The sequence below is a fragment of the Ciona robusta genome, chromosome 14 (assembly GCF_009617815.1).
Source record: "Ciona robusta chromosome 14, ASM961781v2".
Classification (NCBI taxonomy): Eukaryota; Metazoa; Chordata; class Ascidiacea; order Phlebobranchia; family Cionidae; genus Ciona; species Ciona robusta.
The window spans coordinates 5175905-5195174 of NC_143248.1; the positions used below are offsets into that span (position 1 = coordinate 5175905).

General features: G+C 35.3%; 6 protein-coding genes and 1 long non-coding RNA gene across 19 annotated transcripts; 4 read left to right on the forward strand and 3 right to left on the reverse strand.

Annotated features, from left to right (window-relative positions):
- Positions 1-184: 184 nt before the first annotated feature.
- On the reverse strand, positions 185-3467 carry LOC149725303 (eukaryotic translation initiation factor 3 subunit K-like). Its single transcript, XM_089892978.1, has 6 exons — positions 3322-3467; positions 2932-3030; positions 1893-2088; positions 1325-1391; positions 795-998; positions 185-327 (listed from the first exon to the last, which is right to left on the reverse strand). Exons 1-6 carry the CDS (start codon positions 3372-3374, stop codon positions 290-292), a joined length of 657 nt encoding a protein of 218 aa, XP_089749104.1. The 5' UTR covers positions 3375-3467; the 3' UTR covers positions 185-289.
- LOC149725304 (eukaryotic translation initiation factor 3 subunit J-A-like) lies at positions 3420-5027 on the reverse strand. The gene is made up of 2 exons (XM_089892977.1): positions 4688-5027; positions 3420-4525 (listed from the first exon to the last, which is right to left on the reverse strand). Exon 2 carries the CDS (start codon positions 4395-4397, stop codon positions 3696-3698), a length of 702 nt encoding a protein of 233 aa, XP_089749103.1. The 5' UTR covers positions 4398-4525; positions 4688-5027; the 3' UTR covers positions 3420-3695.
- Positions 5028-5172: 145 nt separating this feature from the next.
- On the forward strand, positions 5173-7173 carry LOC149725305 (uncharacterized). 5 transcript variants are annotated; one of them, XR_016386529.1, is made up of 4 exons: positions 5173-5700; positions 6424-6499; positions 6567-6682; positions 6783-7173. XR_016386529.1 is itself a non-coding variant. In XM_089892982.1 (3 exons), the coding sequence occupies exons 1-3, from the start codon at positions 5480-5482 to the stop codon at positions 6820-6822; spliced, it is 381 nt and encodes a 126-aa protein (XP_089749108.1). In that variant the 5' UTR covers positions 5173-5479; the 3' UTR covers positions 6823-7173. The 5 variants fall into 5 exon arrangements, 2 of the variants coding, with proteins under 2 accessions (XP_089749108.1, XP_089749107.1); XR_016386530.1 differs by lacking the exon at positions 6567-6682 and having other exon boundaries at positions 6779-7173; XM_089892982.1 differs by lacking the exon at positions 6424-6499 and having other exon boundaries at positions 6779-7173.
- A 1644-nt stretch (positions 7174-8817) lies between these two features.
- LOC149725306 (uncharacterized) lies at positions 8818-17032 on the reverse strand. Of its 9 annotated transcripts, none has more exons than XR_016386540.1 (6): positions 16545-16686; positions 16329-16424; positions 12860-15259; positions 12276-12388; positions 9694-9806; positions 8818-9199 (listed from the first exon to the last, which is right to left on the reverse strand). It is a non-coding gene; the product is annotated as an uncharacterized LOC149725306 (long non-coding RNA). The 9 variants fall into 9 exon arrangements; XR_016386537.1 differs by having other exon boundaries at positions 15208-16185; XR_016386539.1 differs by having other exon boundaries at positions 10476-12388; positions 15208-16185.
- On the forward strand, positions 9687-11673 carry LOC149725307 (uncharacterized). Its single transcript, XM_089892973.1, has 4 exons — positions 9687-9828; positions 9992-10077; positions 10523-10642; positions 10760-11673. Exons 1-4 carry the CDS (start codon positions 9760-9762, stop codon positions 11430-11432), a joined length of 948 nt encoding a protein of 315 aa, XP_089749099.1. The 5' UTR covers positions 9687-9759; the 3' UTR covers positions 11433-11673.
- Positions 12269-14330, forward strand: LOC149725308 (uncharacterized). The gene is made up of 4 exons (XM_089892972.1): positions 12269-12410; positions 12596-12681; positions 13000-13119; positions 13223-14330. Exons 1-4 carry the CDS (start codon positions 12342-12344, stop codon positions 13896-13898), a joined length of 951 nt encoding a protein of 316 aa, XP_089749098.1. The 5' UTR covers positions 12269-12341; the 3' UTR covers positions 13899-14330.
- On the forward strand, positions 14702-16797 carry LOC149725309 (uncharacterized). The gene is made up of 3 exons (XM_089892974.1): positions 14702-14842; positions 15088-15284; positions 15693-16797. The coding sequence occupies exons 1-3, from the start codon at positions 14771-14773 to the stop codon at positions 16228-16230; spliced, it is 807 nt and encodes a 268-aa protein (XP_089749100.1). The 5' UTR covers positions 14702-14770; the 3' UTR covers positions 16231-16797.
- Positions 17033-19270: the final 2238 nt, after the last annotated feature.

Sequence of the window (19270 nt, forward strand, 5' to 3'; positions counted from 1 at the left end):
AGCGTGACGCCGAACTAAATTTGATGACGTCGTTTTTACCCAAATGAAAGGGGGTTCCATCAAAACCATAAGCTACCATATACTTTAGTTTTATGAATAAAAGCGAGAGAGTCTACCTAACGCTATAGCAAAAGCATACAGAATCTGCAATGCAACTGTACCCTATCAGTATCACATATTACTATTTCTCTTTATACAACTATTTTATTTCAAAAACACAATTTATCTAAGACATGTCTTCGCAATCTCCCACAATTTCAACAAAAATGAACAAGAACTGGCCAATTCTTCAAGTAGCCATACCAGATGACATGACACTTTGAATTTCTGAAATGAAAAGAGTAAATGAGCTCTAATTATATTAGCCACAAAATTTCGGTAGTAGTTAATAGGTACACATGCAAAACACGAATTTTCTTTAGGTATCTTGCCAATGAACAGATACACTTATAAAAGTAGCGGCGTCGAATACTAAACCTAGTATCCCAAATTACATACATGGTAACTTATAAGCGGAAAACATGAAACGTTATAATGACTGTGGTTGCCCAACATGCAAGAATAAATAAGTTACAAACATGGTAACTTGTAAGCTGGAACAAGGTGTATGAAACAGAACACCCATGTTATAACGACTGTTTTTTCCCACCATGCGAGGATAAATAAGTCAAACTCATGGTAACTCATAAGCTGAAATGAAGTGTATGAAACAAAACAACTATGTTATTACACTGTCGTTGTCCTGTTATATAAAGACATATATGTTACATTAATTCATTCAACTCAAGATTTACTTTCGAAGTTGACTTTATCAACGATATTCCTCGTTTTTACAAGTTCTTCCTGGTTTGCAACAAACACAAGGTCACCGTCCAATCTCGACCATTCGTTAACTTTGATCCAACGATTAAACTCTTCATCTCCCAGATCACCAAGGAGGGATCGCAACTCCTCCAACCCGATGCGTTGGTAGGATATTGAAACTGTGCGGCAGATGACTGAAAAGGATCAACAATTAATAATCATGGGGTCATTTTTTATATATTTTATAACCTAATCTTCTATTTAAAACAAAACTTTACCTACTTACAATAGCAAACATCCTAAAAACTGTATATATGGAAAAAACATTGGTATTGAAAAGAACACACAGACAAGCGGTCCCTTTAATTAGTGCATGTCCACTATGTAGTGAATATTTTGGACATAGCACTAATTAAAGGGACCCACAGTCAAGAACGCACAAAACACAAGTGCACATTAAGTATCCATTACAAACAACTATTGACACACACACCATATTAGTAAACTACTAGGTTCTCACATTTCTTGATTGAATCTTCAAAACCAACAACTCCTTCAGTTAACTCTGGTGTTGCACTCAGTTCTCTCTGGGAATATTTAGTTATAGTTAGTGTATGTTACCAGAACACAACCATGTTATATCTTGACAGTGAGCGTTAGGTGTATGAATACACTATGTGTGTCTGGTGTATAAGAGACACCCATGTTATACCTCAACAGTGAGCATGAAGTGTATGAATACACCATGTGTGTCTGGTGTATAAGAGACACCCATGTTATAACTTGACAGTGAGCATGAGGTGTGTGAACGCACCATGTGTGTCTGGTGTATAAGAAGACACCCACGTTATAACTCGACAGTAAGCATGAGGTGTATGAATGCACTGTGTGTGTCTGTTATAAATCGACAGTGAGCATGAGGTGTATAAAAACACCATGTGTGTCCGTTGTATAAGAAGACACCCATGTTATAATTTGACAGTAAGCATGAGGTGTATAAATAAAAATTAGAATACACCATGTGTGTTTGGTGCTGTATGCAACTTGATAAATTTAAAAGGTACATATTCGAATAAAGTAATTTAAACCCAGAATAGTTTGAAGTCGCAAGTCTCCAGGAGGTGATGAAGGAATATAAGACGACCGATCTGTTGGTCTTCGTGGTGATGCTGGTCAATCAAACATTCGCATAGCGAAAAGTCAGCGCTTGGCAGGGATGTGAGGGCTTTCAACAAGATGCCGCAAACAATGTCAACTTGAAAGAAGGATGGATTGAATTGATATCTGTGAAAGAGTTTACACTAATCATCACTAGTGAAAAACTTTTGTGACAGTTTAAATTATGGTGGTTGGTATGTCGTATGTGTTATTGCTTATGGTTTAGCGCCGCGGTTCCCAAAGTGGGCGCCGCGGCGCACTAGTGCGCCGACGCAACTCGTCAAGTGCGCCGTGAAAATTTGCAGAAACATTTCCAACTTAGCATGGTCGAGATAATTGATTTGTATTAATATTTTATTGCAATATAAATTGTTGTTTTATATAAAAATCCAACGTGTTTGTTCAATAATAAAATTTAAAAAGTTTGTTTTCGCATTTCTATCTGTACAGTAGATTTGTATATTACGTAACAATGCCAATTATTTCTTTCGGTTTGCAATAATCATGCCCAGACTGTGGTACAACACTTTTCATATGCTTAAGTTTCATATGCTTAAACGAGCCTAATCTTAAAATACACGATAAAACTGTAAAAATGCGTTTTTATTTCTAAGACCTTTGGCTAAGTGCGCCGCAAACATTTTGAATAGCTCAAGTGGCGCCGGGTGAAAAAAAAGTTTGGGAACCACTGGTTTAGCGGTTAACAAATTTAATAGGAGTGGCTACTAGCATGATAGCATCCATTAATTTATTACTTTACACTTATTCTTTCTCGTCTTCTTACCCACTCCACCCATGTTTCTTAGTTGAAAACTTTATGTAGTATTTAACTTTATGTAGCTAACTTTCACAGCAATTGATTTGTGAATGGTAAAAGTGGTTTACAAGAATTTGTAGTTGCGCACTTAGATTGAAACAAACAAGTTATTTAAACAATGACTAGCTGAATGTCTATGAATCACTACTCACAGTTTTAGTATAGCAAGATTGGCAGGTAAATCATATGTGTTGTTGGCCAACTGTTGTTTAACGTGTGGCTCTAATTCACCAAGGTTTTCAGGGTTGTATCTGTGGATTAGAAGACTTATAAGATATATAAATACTAAACTAAGAAAGAGTGATTTGGTGTTTGTTAGCTTTTAAAAAATATCCCACATATTTAACAAGAATGCAAACATGTATAACAGTTAACATACTGCATTAATTGCCTTGCACAACATTGCGCACATGAGGTGTATAAAACAGAACACCAGTGTTATAGGATCTGTGGTTACATTTATTCATTAAGTATTTTTACAGTTTGTTTTTATGTACAGTTTAAATTACTACCAAATTGATTCAACAATAAGCTAAACAAACCTGTCAATGCCCTTCAGCATTGTTGCAATCCTATTCGCATCAGAAGATCCCATGTTTGCAGTTACAGACTCTATTTATGTCTACAGTCAACACGAACACTGTAAATCAAAGACATCACTGAGACGAAAGCATAGCCACCGAAACTTTGGAAAACGATTTAAAATTCCACAAATTACATAAACAATATCTTTGCAAATACCTCAACAAAAACAGTCCCAGTAATACCCAACATGCAGAGGCAAAGTTAACCATATAATTTACTATATACAAATGCATTTGAACAAATCTTAGTACAAATACTTTGGTGCTGCAGCTACTAGAGTGCTAAGTCGTGATGGTATTCTCTATATAGCAAAATACAAGTTAATATATTTTTACATAAAGTCGTCAAAGTCATTATAAGATGAAAAGTCTTCCATTGCATCGTTCCTTGTGCTTTTCATTCCTCCACCAAGTTTCGCTTTCTGAGTTTTCTTGGTTCCCTTTTTCGCTCTTTCTTGTTTTAACTTTTCTGATGCCAATGCATTTAAAGATGAGGAGATTTTCTTAATCTCTTCATGGTTTAAACAAACCGTACAGGAATTAACCAAGGTTTCCACCAAGAATGCGTAATGTGGAGATTCCTCCAGGGATGTGAGCTTTGTTTTTATAAGTTCGGCGAATTCAATAAAATCTGCTTTCGTCCTGGGGTTATAATCCCCAAATGAAACCGAAGTTTCCGTCGTTTCTTCTTTCGTAAACAACTCTTTTGTCATCGCCATGTCAGATTCCTCCGCCAACTTCTGAGCGAGAAGTTTATCTCTCATCTTCTCCTCTGGAGTCTTCTCTTCCTCTTCCTGCCTTCTTCTTTCAGCTTCTCTTTTTTTCTCTTCTTCTTTTTCTTTCAACTTCATCTGGAGATATTTTTTTCCCCCTTTTTTCACTTCCACCTTCGGCTTCTCTTCTTCTTTTTCTTTTTCTTCTTCTTCATCATCCCAATTATCTTTCAATCCATCTTCTTCATCTTCCCCCTCCCATTTATCGCTGTTCAACTTTACGTCTGCAGGTTCAAAGTTCTCACTATCCCAATCATCCATATTAAAACCACTTCTCAGTTGCTAATATACAAAGACTTGTTGAAACGAATGGCAATATTGCTGATAGATTTACAAAAGATGGAACACTAACGGCTTAACAAGCTGAGTTAGCGAAGAATATTTATAGTCTGTAGATAAACATTAAACAACATAAAATTAAAAAACATTTTAGAACTACTGAAACTTATATGCCATCTATAAGTATACAGAAGTGGACTGTAAGACTGTTTTAACAAGCTTGATTCCAGAAAATATGGATATGATAAAATATAAAGTTATAGACAACTTACTTTACAATAATGGTAAAAACTTTGAATGTCTTAAATGATTTGATAGGAGTGAACCAAAGAGATTTAAACAAAGGTTTCAATTCAACATATACCGTAGTAATATCCGTTAGATAGTGCAAACAGTAAATCTTTTAATGTATTCTAACTCTGATTCTATAGTTTTAAAGTAACGACGTTATTACGTTAACCGGTACATCATTATAAAGTGGAAAATGAACGAAATAATACTTGTATCATCAGAAAATTAAATACCTATCGAATCGACATGCATCTTAGAATTATTCTATACATATACTTGTACCTAATTTATTTCAAATAACGAAATACTTATAATACAAATACAACACGTGTGCTTTCTATTCTTACAATATTCTCACATGATCCTACGGTGTATCTAAAACATAGTAGTATTGGGTGGTAACAAAATTTGGTCCCAAAATCTGAAACGTAACAAACGCTTTTGTCAGAGTGAAGGAATCATGTACTGTTGCATCATAGTACTCTAAACACTAGTAGGACAACGCTTGGCAATTGTTTGTTTGTTCTTTAATGACGTAATTTTTGGTCACGCATGAGTGGCTAGGTTAAGGCGGTTTTGTTTCTGATCGAATCAATTGAGCTGTGTGTATCGTGAATATTTATTTGGTTTGTACAAAATTACCTGGTAAGTGAATTCGGCAAAATGCTATGGTAAAAGCTTTTGTTAAATGTTATGTTTTAATTAAAATGCTTTATTAAATAGTGGATTGATATTTAAATAAGCTAAGCAACTTTTATATAAACTTTTCAAAAATGCCTGCTACCCACTGCGCTGTTCCTGGCTGCAACTGGTCGTACCACTTGGGTAAACGAACGAATGAAACCCGAAGTATCTTCACTGTAAGAAGACCTTCTTTTATAAAAGTCCCAACCGAAGCTGAACATCACACAATGTTAACAATTTTTTTGTTGAGTATGCGGTGTTCCACAAAGGCTAGTGGCGATAAAATAAAAGAAATGTTACACAAAGAATCGTAAGTAAAACTGTTGTAAAGTAAAAATATACCTATGTTTTTTATTACTGTAGTCTATTCATTATTTAATAAATGTTTTCATTACCCATTCAAATAGTACCGTCAAGTTTGCGCGAACAAATTATGGCATAGTTTTACATAACACTTTAAAGTTAATACCAAGCTTAGTATAATTTTTCAGAGCTGGTATTTGTGAAGCACATTTTTTGAAAGAGCACGTTATCAGAACCAGTGCCCGTTCAAAGTTAAAAGTAGGTGCAAGGCCATGTTTGAATCTCCCGAAGCAGTCCTCGTTTTCTCAGCCTTGCAGAAAAGAACCATGCTTGCGAAAGGCATTACCACAGAAATTGAGGCATAAAAATATTAGTGACCTTCAAAAGTCAATAAATAATCTGAATGCTGAAGGTTTGTAGACATATATATGTGTAACAGTAAGGTTAAGTTGATATAACAGAGCAATTGTCAATGAAGTGCTGTTCAGATTATCAGTTTTTTTATAAAGCTCTCACAGTTTCAAGGATGTGTAGAAATTGAGTACAGATCATAATAATAATCAGTATGGTCTAATGGAAACCTTGTAAAAGAAGATAAAAATTAACCCAAAGTACAGGCAAAATGTCAGAAAAAAGGTTTAAATTTTCCAAATTGTAATTGCTGTGTGTGATTAATGATAATACATCTTTAAACCGGAAGTATCAGTAGCCTAATATCATTCTTTAACAGGGGATTGGATCTTTTATAATTGGAAAGATAATCTTGTTGGGGAGTTAAAGGGAGATTATCTTATTCCTTTGATTAGGTTAGTAAACCGCTATTATCAGTAATAAAATATTTTTTTGTTAATTTCCATATTTCTTGCCTTATAGGGTGACATTTTCTCCAGATGCCACAATTGAGGAAGTTTTATATGGGGGCTGGCATGTTCCATTGGATAGATTAAACATTGGAAACCCCCGATATGAAACCCTCTACTCAATTTCAGGTCAGTATTTTATTGTTAGTTTGTAACTTTTTGTTTTAAAAATTAGCTTAGCAGCATGTGCATTTGTCAGTTGATTTTTAAAATACTCTTTTGCAGAAAGGCACACCTTTGGATATCGTTCCAACAACTTGGCTGACTGATGGGTTTGTCGGTACAGCGTCAATTAAAGTTTCCCCGGCAGATGTCAGAGACAAACCAGCTTCCACTAACTGTACAATATCATTAGGCCCTGCTTGCATGACATCGCTACATTCTGTCACAGTTGCACTTTCTTCCTCAACAAAATCCGTCAAAACTAGTTGTTGTATCGCATCCTCAGAAATACTCTCCCAATAATTTTCTGCCATCGCTATATAATTCACCTTATTTCTATTTAATTATCCTAATAAATACAAAATGTTTTGATATTCGCTATATACTTTTTTGTATCCAAAACTGAAACTTATATAAACATTACTGAACACAATAAATTATACTTGCGATTGCTTAAATTGGTGCAGGAACAGCTTACAAATGACTCAGGGAACTACATTTTCTTGGTATTAACCAACAATCACGTATTATACAATAATAACTTTTCTTAAACGCGTTTATTCTTAATTGGTTGGTTTGCCAGTCAGTCACTCTTCCTGTCTCATATACCGGTAAATATTATTAGAATTACACTGTATAAAAAAGATTCTCTTCAGAAGCAAGCGATATTCCATAACTAAAACCTCACTACGCAACTCTGCAATATCAATCATTTCGAGATTTATTACGTAACTCACTACAAAAAAATTAGCAAGACATTACTATAACCAACGCTGATACAATATATTACAATAAGACGACAGTATAATGGCGCTTCTAAAATCATATCCTAGTCACTCATGCGTGACGATTGTCTCGTTGTCCTACTACTGTTTTAGAGTACTATGGTTGCATCATGGCTTATGTACAGTTACACGGGTTCGAGGGCACTTTTCAAATTTTCAGCCGTCCGGCGCCGTGGCGTAGTGGTTAGCGTGCCTGCCTGTAACCATTAGGTAATGGGTTCAAGGCTCGTCGCTGCTACCATTGTGGGCGTATGTGTCCTTGGGCAAGACACTTAACGACAATTGCTCCAACCCAGTGGTCACTAATGGGTTGTCCAAATTATCAGCCATACATAAAAAAAATGAAAAAATTCCCCAAAAAAATAATTACCCACAAAGTAACATACATGGTAACTCGTAAGCTGGCACGAGGTGTTAAACCCGTGTGATAACGACTGTCGTTTTCCGGCCACGCGAGGATAAAGTAAGTTACATTCATTCATTCATTCAGCCAAATCGTTTTCTAAGCAAATCGTAATTGACATACAGGTTATCACATGTTGGTCTGACACTTTAAAATGTTTCAATATGTATAAAACATGGCCAAGTTCTCAGCGTGCCTGCCTGTAACCATTAGGTAATGGGTTCAAGGCTCGTCGCTGCTACCATTGTGGGCGTATGTGTCCTTGGGCAAGACACTTAACGACAATTGCTCCAACCCAGTGGTCACTAATGGGTTGTCCAAATTATCAGCCATACATAAAAAAATGAAAAAATTCCCCAAAAAAATAATTACCCACAAAGTAACATACATGGTAACTCGTAAGCTGGCACGAGGTGTTAAACCCGTGTGATAACGACTGTCGTTTTCCGGCCACGCGAGGATAAAGTAAGTTACATTCATTCATTCATTCAGCCAAATCGTTTTCTAAGCAAATCGTAATTGACATACAGGTTATCACATGTTGGTCTGACACTTTAAAATGTTTCAATATGTATAAAACATGGCCAAATTCTCACCACTTCCAAGGCTTCAGTTAAAAAAAATTATTTAGTTAAAGTAAAATCAAAATTAGGAAAAACCTTTAAGTTCACTCTATACAAGTAATAGTGGAAGCTCAATTTAAATGGCATGCCTTCTAACACAATTTCATTTATAACATATTGCCACAAATTACAGAGAAATATGTTGTTATACATCTTTGTGTATGCATCAGCTGCATAATGTAAATACTCTTCGCTGATTTCTGCCTATATATACAAAGCAACATAATATCACATAAACACAACTGTTTGTCAACAAAATTTAACACTACAAGAAAATACAACATACCGAGACAAAATTTCTTTTAATTTTATTTAAACACTGAACCACAGTATATCAATGCTTCATTTCAAAGGTATAGATTGCAACATTTATATAGATACAACATTAAAATGGCAGTTTTTAAATAAAGAGCACAAAGCAATTATAATTCTACAGCCATTATTTAGACAAAATGATTTGGTTCAAGTTGGGAATTAAATAACAGAAGCACCAAACTAGTTCAAACACCAGCGACACGCGTTTTTTAGTAAAAGGCTTTTCTAGCATAACACATATGTTCACAGTCACGGTTAAAACCCTTTGTGTAGAAGCTTTGTGCAACAATCAGATTGATTTCACCATTCAAGCATGCTGTACCCGTTGAGTGCAAACACATTCTCAGCGTGCGGTGGGCTGAAACATATTCAGAAACTGTTGAGTTGTGTTTAACAAAATGAACACTTATGTAATGAATACCTTGCATGTGCAAAATGTTGAACAATTGATCAAAAAAGACATAAAAACTATTAAGTTAACTTTTTATTTTATAAAACCATGATGAAATTATATTTAAAAAGAACATATTATGACATCACAACTGATTTCTATGACTCGTGACTTCAATTGAACAAGTCACGAGATGACGCAATCTTTTATCAAGTTGGGTAATCTTACATTGGTATTTGTTTTAAGTTTAAAGCTTTCTTTGTCTCACAAGCGCTAAGTTACGGTAGAGTGAACATCTGAGAAGACCTGGGGATTCCCCAAGGGAATAGGGGTAACCTGCCCAGTCTAAAAGCAATATGTTTATTCTCAATGTTACAGTTTCTGTTATGGTTTGGCTTAAGTTTGTAAGTGTCTAACAAAAGATTCTTAAGACAATTAACAAAGTACTCAATAGTAGTTACCTAGAAAAAAATAAGCTGTATTTTCCACACAAGTGACTATTAACACCCAAAGAGCAGAGTAAAATAATGAAAGTTTATGCTGTACTCATTCTGTTTCTCTTCACACTTGGAAACTGTAAAAGATGTGACAACAAGGTTAGCAACTACTCTATATCTATATATAAATACTAAGTACATAATTTTGTCCAAGGTTAGAACTTTAATAATTTGCAATTATCCTTTTGTTAAAAGGCAACCCATCCCCCTGTATGTTTGTCATTAAATTAAAACTAAAGTTTTGTATTTATGCTTTGTATAGAAATGGATTACTCGTTGTAAAAACTCTGAGGGGCCCATGGCCATGATGAGAACAGGAGATTGTGACTTCTGCAATAACAGCCAAAGGTATCTTACAATGTATGGTGCACCATAGGTATAACAATTAGGGTTAATGGGGTAGCACTATATGTTCAAACACCCAGTTTTATGCCTAAAAGTGCTTTTGATCTGTGATACAAACAAGCAGAGTTAAACAATATATTAACCAATGAGGTTTTCTATGTTTGACAACTATGAGTGACTTGACAGTGGGCATGAGGTGTATGAGTACAGCATTTGTGTCTGTTGTATAAGACACCTTTATGTTACAACTTGACTGTGGCAATAAAGCGTATGAAAACACCATGTGTAGCTGGTGTGTAGGAAGACACCCATGTTATAACTCGCCAGTGAGCATGAGATGTATAAATACACCAAGTGTGTCTGGTGTATATGAAGTGTTATGCAAATTATTAAACAATCACCATAATGCGTTATCTACAATCTCCTGGAACTTTGTTCATAATACCAGGTTCTGCGAGGGAGAATGTTTGGGTTTGAACTTCTTCACCTGTTGGGATCGACACGTGTTCGAAAACCCTGATCGGTGTGATGAAGCTTATTGTGAAGTAGTTGATGGTAAACGAACTGGGTAAGAGGGGTTTTGAACTTGATTGTATTGCACTATCGCTTAATATGTTATCAGGAATGTAAAATTGTATGTATGACGCATGGTACATTATAATTGAATAATTTTTATCTCTGACAGAGTCTGCACCATGGGAGATGTTGTTTCAAAAAATAATAGTAAGGAACAGGGCGAAGAAGAACCATCAGAAGATGGCAAAGAAAAGATACCAGATAAAAACACAGAGAAACCAAAGGAAAATGATGAAAATAAAACACCAGATATTGATGATAAAAGCGCAACTAACGACCCAAATAAAGAAGTTGTAAATAAAGACCAACATGAAGATATCTCCAATGTGGAAACGCCAAATGATGGATCAAATAATAAAGACAAACAAAAGGAAGCTGCTAATGGCGTAACACCTGAAACTGTAACACCAACCAATAACCAATCTAAGGCTAATAATTTTACAAAACCTGCTGATGATAAAGAAAAGAATAAATGCAATAATGAAGGAGGTACATGTGATGGCACAGATGATAAAGATTCCAAATCTACAAGTTTTGATCTTGGAGTTTCAGTCATTGTTTTAGTTGTTAGTGTGGTGGCGCTAATAGCAGTATGTAATGTGGGTAATCCAAGGGAAGCTCAATATGAGTTTGTGCAAAATGAAAGGGAAGAAGAGCAACCACAATTGAATGAAGGGCAAGAACAAATGGAAAAAGGACAAGCACAAATGGGAGGACATGAAGAAAGGAATGGACCAGGAGAACCTGGAAATATGGATGGACATGAAGGGGAGCCAAATTGAGGACAGTTAGAAAGTAAAAGCCTTATTCAACAAAATAATCAAGGCGGTATTGTTCAAAAACTCTTTTGTTGTACGCTTCAAAAAGGTTGACTAAAAAGAACTCAAGAAAGAAAATTAATCTTTGCATACTGTTATATTTACACTGTTTTAACTCTTTGTATTAATTGGTACACTGTTGCTGTCAAAAAAAAAATTTTTGAACTTTTCATGGGAACAAATATATAACATGATCCACAAACAAGTGATTGGTTAACTCTGCATTGGTAAGATTACTTACGCTAAGGAATTGTTGTAGCTTGTAGCAGGCTTAAGTTACTTCAAACTTAACAGGAGTTATTGGTTAACAATAACTGGTTGGTGAACAGGAACACACCATTGAGTTCCACCCAACCAGAACAAAAGTTAAGTTTGCTATGTAGGAAAACCTTTGATGTCGAAATTATAAAAATCTAATGCGTACAAAAGACAAAGGAAGTTTTCATGTTTGCATAACTCATGCATAACTCAATTAGGAATAGACAAATATTAACTTGCTTTACTTTGAAGATGTATATTGTAACATACTAACATTTCTCTTGTTTTTATGACTCATGAAAACTAAATTCACTTGGCCATGCAATCACGAATCCAGAAATAACTTAGCCGAGTCATGGTGCCGCAAGTAGTTATGAACCCCTGGGGATTCCCCAGGTGTATAGGGGGCGGTCCAAAAACTTTTTATTTCAAAGGCTTAAGAGTTTACAGTTGATGTTGAGAAATAGGTATTGCTAAAATAACATTAAATATTTTCTGTAATGAAAGGTTATTTTACTTTAAATTAATAAAGTACTCAATAGTAGTTACCTAGGAAAGAACAATGTGTATTTTCCACACGGGTGACTATTAACACCCAAAGAGCAGAGTAAAATAATGAAGGTTTATGCTGTACTCATTCTGTTTCTCTTCACACTTGGAAACTGTAAGAGATGTGACAACAAGGTTAGCAACTACTTTATATCACATATAATTACTTGGTACATTACATCGTTTTGTGTAAGGTTTAACATTTATTAATTTGCGTGTTTTCTATCATTTCAAATAATATTTTATATGGGAGAGACAACCTTTCTCTGTATGTTTGGCACATAATAAAAAGTAATGTTTATGGTTCATGTTTTTTATAGAAATGGATTACTCGTTGTAAAATCTCTGAGGGGCCCATGGCCATGATGAAAACAGGAGAGTGCAGCTACTGCAACAACACACAAAGGTACAATGTATGGATGCATCATGGGAATAACAATAGGGGTTTCTGTGATTACATTATAGTTTTGAACACCTAGGTCTATGCCTAAAATAGCTTTTAAGCTGCTGTTAAAGAGTTTATACAAACAAGCAGAGTCAAACAATACTGCATGCGCCACATTGATTTTTCTATGTTTGACTACCATAAGTGACTTGACAGTGAGAATGAGGTGTATGAATACACCATGTGTGTCTGGTAGAAGACATACATATTATGCAAGTTATTAAACAATCACCATAATGCGTTATCTACAATCTTCTGGAACTTTGTTTATAATACCAGGTTCTGCGAGGGAGAATGTTTGGGTTTGAACTTCTTCACCTGTTGGGATCGACACGTGTTCGAAAACCCTGAACCGTGTGATGAAGCTTATTGTGAAGTAGTTGATGGTAAACGAACTGGGTAAGAGGGGTTTTGAACTTGATTGTATCGCATTATCGCTTACTAATTATCAAGAATGTAAATTTGTATGTATGTCTCATCCTGTTATATTTATCTCTGACAGAGTCTGCACCACGGGGGATATTGTTCCAAAATTAAAAGACGTAACACCAGAAGAGAATGAAAAGAATGGTAAGGAACAGGGTGAAGAAGAAACATCAGATGATGGCAAAGAAAAGATACCCGATAATGACACAGAGAAAACAAAAGAAAATGATGAAAATAGAACACCAGAAAATGATGATAAAATCGTAAGAAAAGACCTAAATAAAGAAGTTGTAAAAAAAGACCAACAAGAAGACCCCTCCAATGTGAAAACGCCAAATGATGGATCAAATAAAAAAGATAAACCAAAAGAAGCACCCGATACTGTAACATCAACCAATAACCAATCTGAGGTTGATAATTTCACAGAACCAGATGACAACTTCATAGAACCTGATGATGATAAAGAAAAGAATAAATGTAATGATGAAGGAGGAACATGCGATGGCAAAGATGATAAAGATTCCGATTCCACAACAACATATGTTCTTATAGCGTTGGTTGCCGGGGGATTCCTGGCACTTATAATTGTTTTTGGTTGTAAAGCTTTAGCTCAGTATCAGGTTATACAAAATAATAGGGGTGATGGTGATGGACAAGATGGGAACACAGATGTGGAAGAGGAAGAGACAACTCGAGGACAGTTGGAAGCTCAAAGCCTTATCCGTAGAAGCAATGACAGACAAGGACAATAACTTTTATTTTATGTTTGAGAATTTGGTGGGACAAAAAAACTTGAAAACTTGAAATATATATGAATTTGTTAATGTGCAACACTGATTGACTCGCGTATGGAATTATGACAACGCATTATTATTCTAAAAATAACTTAAATAGGTGTGATAAATCTATATAAACCGATTGAATCTGTATTTATCAGCTGTAATTGATACTAAGAGTATTAGAATACTAAATTAAATGCCTGCACTTTAAAAGAATCTATATGGGTGCGTTCCTACTCGTGCCACGTTATTGTATCTGAGATTTAGGTGAACGTTAATCCATTATTATTATTAAGTTTAAAAGATAACAAAACATCCAAAAAATAATGCTGTTAAAACTGTTTGTGTACTTTTTTGTTTTAAAACCACTTTTGTGTTCTAAAAATATATTGACATTTAACTTTGCATTGATAAGATTGCTTACGCTAAGGTATTGCTGTAGCAGGCTTAAGTTACAACAGGAGTCATTGGTTAACAATAGTTGGTTGGTGAACACACGACTGGGTTCCACCCAACCAGAAGAAAGGTCAAGTTTACTATTTAAGGGATGAAACAACTGTTGATGCCGAAATAACTTGACACGTCACAACAAAGGAAGAAGTTTGTACAATTTAATTTTAAATACATAAATGCTAGCTTGCGGTATGTTAAAAATATAAATACATTTTTGTATGAATTTTTAATAGTTATATTGCAAACTATTTCTTGGTATATCTATATGTTTTATAGAAATATTATAAACCTGAGTTCCGAGGTGTCATGGGTTGCGTTAAAAACGCTGTGTCACGGTATTGAATTTTAAAGGCTCGAGAAGAATAGAGTAGGATATATATCACCTGTTTACCATGAAAACCACATATTTTATGGTTATGAAGTTTGCAATACTAGCATTACTATGTGGAATGGTAGTGGTTAAAGTAAGTGTGTATGATTGCTTTGTAAGTATAGCAACAAGTAATTTGCCCTCTTGGTTAAGTAGTGAAGTGAACTTGTATGTTGGATTTAGAAGACATAAATAATAAAATGACATAACTGCAAACAACCTATGGAACAACACTATAAATATCTAAGTGTTTTGTTAATTGCAACTATTTAGAATACCTTTAATTTAGGAAAAGGTAAAGTATCAATATGAATTTTAGTAAAGTATCAATTTTTTTAGAGTGAAAACATTGATGCATTTGGCAAAGCGTGGATAAAGCGAAATGGGACATATATTAGAGATAATTGTCGCAGAACAGAAGTTTACAAAATGAAACAACACATGTGTCTGCCCACCAACCTGACTGCGTGTGTAGACCACCACCTTCGAACAAATCTTTGCAAGTTTTGTGCTATCAATGAAGGAGTAGAAACAGGGTAAGTAAGTTAAAATTAACATTTTCTTATTGTAACAAAGAATTATTTGAATAAAGAATCGCGCAAGAGTAGTTTCTTCAAATTACAAGACTAATGTGAAACTGTATAAGATATTTGAAATACCCTATCCAATAAAATTGGGATGTACACTGTGCATCACCTATAAGGTTACACAGGATCCATTATCAACCTGTGTACACAAACTTAGTGACTCTAATGCTAGTATTATACTATTCCTAAAAAGTATGAAAAGGCCCAGTGTTTTAAAACTATTTAAGATATAGGAGTTTGATAAACGCTTTGCATGGTTGATTACGAATTGTAAAAGTGACATAATAGTCAAGTAAGAACTAATCACTGCATGTAAATAGTGGCTGAACTTGCTGTTATATCTCTTTTAATCTACAGCCAATGTGAAGGAGAAGGCATACAAAATAAATCGAAAAAAGCAGAAAGTACAACACTTGTTGTACAACCAACCACAACCCATACAGCAATAGAAGTAGAAGCCGCAACATTCCATGAAAATGAGACAACGGGGCAAACAGAAAAATCAACAACTCAAGTGCAACGAACCACAGAATCACCACAAGTACCAACAAAGGCAACAAATAATATAGAAGAGACCACTCAAGTAACACCAGATGTTATGGAATATGGTTCTTTCCCTTGGTGGTTGAGTGTGGTTATAGTCGCATTTATTATTTTGTTACCAATATTAGTAGTCGTGGTCCCAAAGCCGTGTAAGAGTCAGAACGAACAAAGGGAATCAATAGAGCTTGGAACCGTACAATCAAGCAGGGATAGAGAATCTGGAATCAATCTGTTGAGTGATTCAGGCAACAATAATGTCATCAAGGATGCAAGAGAAGAACGTGCAGGAGAAACGGTTAACCTTGAGCTTAATGATAAAGAAAAAATTATTAAACATTTTGCAGATAATTAGAAGAAAAAAATTAGAAACTGGAAACTGTCTGCTAACAGAAAAAATACAAGTACAAGCATTAAAATTTACTAGTGTTTTAAATATATAGCAAAACTTACAAATGAATGTCGTAGAAAAGCATATCAGTGTTGGTTGTGTTTACTTTTGATGTAAATACTGATGTCGCAAGCCTTTCCCAGTTTCATGTGCTAGTGCTACCTGCGTTTAAATTGCACATTATTACCACAACCTGGGTTGACAAATTCGCAAGTGTATTTTATCACAAAAACAAAAAAGTTTCAATGAATTGGGCCAAAAAAACAAAATTTAATAACCTACTTTATTATTTTAGAAAGTGACTTTTACTTTACTGTTTTGCTTTTTGACTAGTCCAATTTTCTGTGAGTTTCTGTGAATACGATTTAACTTTGGAAAAACAACCAGCAATGTTTTGCACTTTTCGCTCCAGTAGTCAAGCAGTAAACCGCATGGCCACGCTTCGCGCCTTTTTATAGAAACTTCTATATTATTTTGGTGTAAATTATTTGGGGAGTAAAATACATTTTTTTGCTAAAACGATTAATTAAACTTTGTGGTGACTGCCGCTTTGCTTTTAATCTTTTGTAAGGTATTATACTAAATATATACATGTTAAATTACACGTTAAACATGTTATTACACGTGTAGTATATTATTACACGCTATCTAGACGTTGATCCCTTGTCAACTACAGTTTAATTATTGTGGGCGTAAAGGTGCGGCGCAGGTGGTTCCTCAAGTCACCTGCCGTATATATATATATATTCGGCTCAGGGCCGTGCTGCCCTCACGTGTCCCGAGCTCTGTACCCGCACCTCGCTCACAGAGATCCGACTTCAGCAGAACAGTAACGACTCCATGACAAGTCCAGGATACAACTCAGTCTATTCGACATTACAACATTGACGTCACAGATAACAGTGAGAACAGCAAGCATTGCAGGGGGCAACTCCTACACTAACTCCGACTGCCTGCTCATGCAGTACAGGGCAGGGCTTATATTAAGGCGAGAATGCAAAATGCGAGAATAACATTAACACAAGAGGAAGGTTTAAACTTGGTTTGGTCCGTTCCAACATTATACAGCAAGGCTCAGTATTGTCACAGAGTAAAGTCTCTCGGCGTTGTCCTAACAATGCGGTTTTCTAATCAACGCGTTTGTGTGCAATTGTCATATGTGAGAGGGCAACGATTAAGTCCCGTCCGCGCTGCGCCAGCTGGCAACTTTACACGCCACGCAATCTTTATTCATATAGTGAAATTTAGATAATTATAAATGATAAAAATCTGTGCTCGAGGCAGACTAAATCGCTACAGTATTATCACCTCTATACATTATTTGTATTTCATTCGCTTTAAACATAAATACATTTATATCCACATCTGACCTTATATACTTTGAAGCAACCACGTACTACCACGCTTCGAAATATTTCGTTAGTAAAACGCCTTTGCAGCGCATATGGTAAAAACAACAAATGGATAATTTATGGTATCTGTATAAGCCTAATCGGCAGGTGCTAAGCAGCCGCCTTTTACAATATTTTTCACATTATTGTTGTAACCAACATTAGCAATATTGGACTATACCCATAGATAGATTCATAACTAGTCACCCGTGAAAGTGTCAACACACAGATATGGGCGCGGGCATCCGATCAGATACAATTAAAGAACATTTTCACGCCTATAATATGATCAGTGTTATTGTAATACGTAGGAAATAGAAATTATGTTTACCCATCACGCACCCGGTATATATCAGGATACTGATGCCTGGAATCCACCCTGTTGCGCAATGACAAGAAGGAACAGAGATGTCTAAACTACGAAAGAGATTAGCCCATATGTGCCTCATCTTGTAACACGAGTTAGCGCTACAGCGCTAAGTGGCAGACAGTATACCGGGTCGTCGTAAACCGATAAATTATTCCACAGCTGAACTATATATATAGCCTATTGGACCAAAAAATACTTTAGTTGGACACAAGACTAATTTTTTTAGATTATCAGGGTTTCTAAGCCAACAATGTATATTATTTTAGATAAAAAACAGTTTATTGTCTGTGGGGTAAGATGGGATACAGTTAGCCGCTAAATTGCCTGTTTTTAACGATTAACAACGTTCTTTCAGAGTCTTCAGGATACGGTTATATAATTCCATAAATGTTCTATATATACTACAAAATATGACGATTAATGAAAATAAAAACATATCCCATATTACCCCACCCTACTATTTATTGTGTTGGTTTAAAATGTTGTGCAAACTGCCCAAATACGGTTTCGGTAAACTTGAATTATTATTGAACGTCAGCTTCCGATTGATTCTAGCTAAAACCCAGGTTAAGTTGTGCAAAATATTCAATAAACTTTTGCATTCGATTATAATTTGATGTCTCCGATAAAGATCTTTAGTCGACTATGACGTCATAACCAAACCTTCGAGAGCGCCTTTTGTTTACGAAACTCGAATGCGAATAAAGACTGCCAGTCAAATCGAATCTGTCTCGGTTGCGTTTCGATCTTACAAATTTGTCAATTTACTCAGGTAATTCAGTCGTAAACGCGTTTTAAAGCCATATAGATGTAAACAGGTATATTCGCATGCTCAAACGCGTCAGTAGAGTTATGATTTTGCTAGTTAATGTATGACAGACGCCTTTAATTGGTAATATGGACAGAGTAGTTCTACTCGAGTGGTTTTATTGTATTGTGTATTACGAAGTATAAAAGGCAGCATTGCGTGATGGCACAAATCGTTTTATATTGGCGGAAATAAGAACTTATATACGAGACTTTGACTTATGTATGAAGTACAAATGGGTTTCCGTCCTAACACGGTGCGTGCATTTACAACTAGTTACGGGTCGTTGGCTTTTAACTGCCTAAGGCTAAGTTTTGTGCTCGGTAGAAGACAGTCAACGTGTTAATGAGAATCTCATGGTGGTTGAGAAGACAAAACATGCAAACAGTGAAACACAAGATGACTAGACGGTTTAGTTAGAATGTGCTGGTGGCT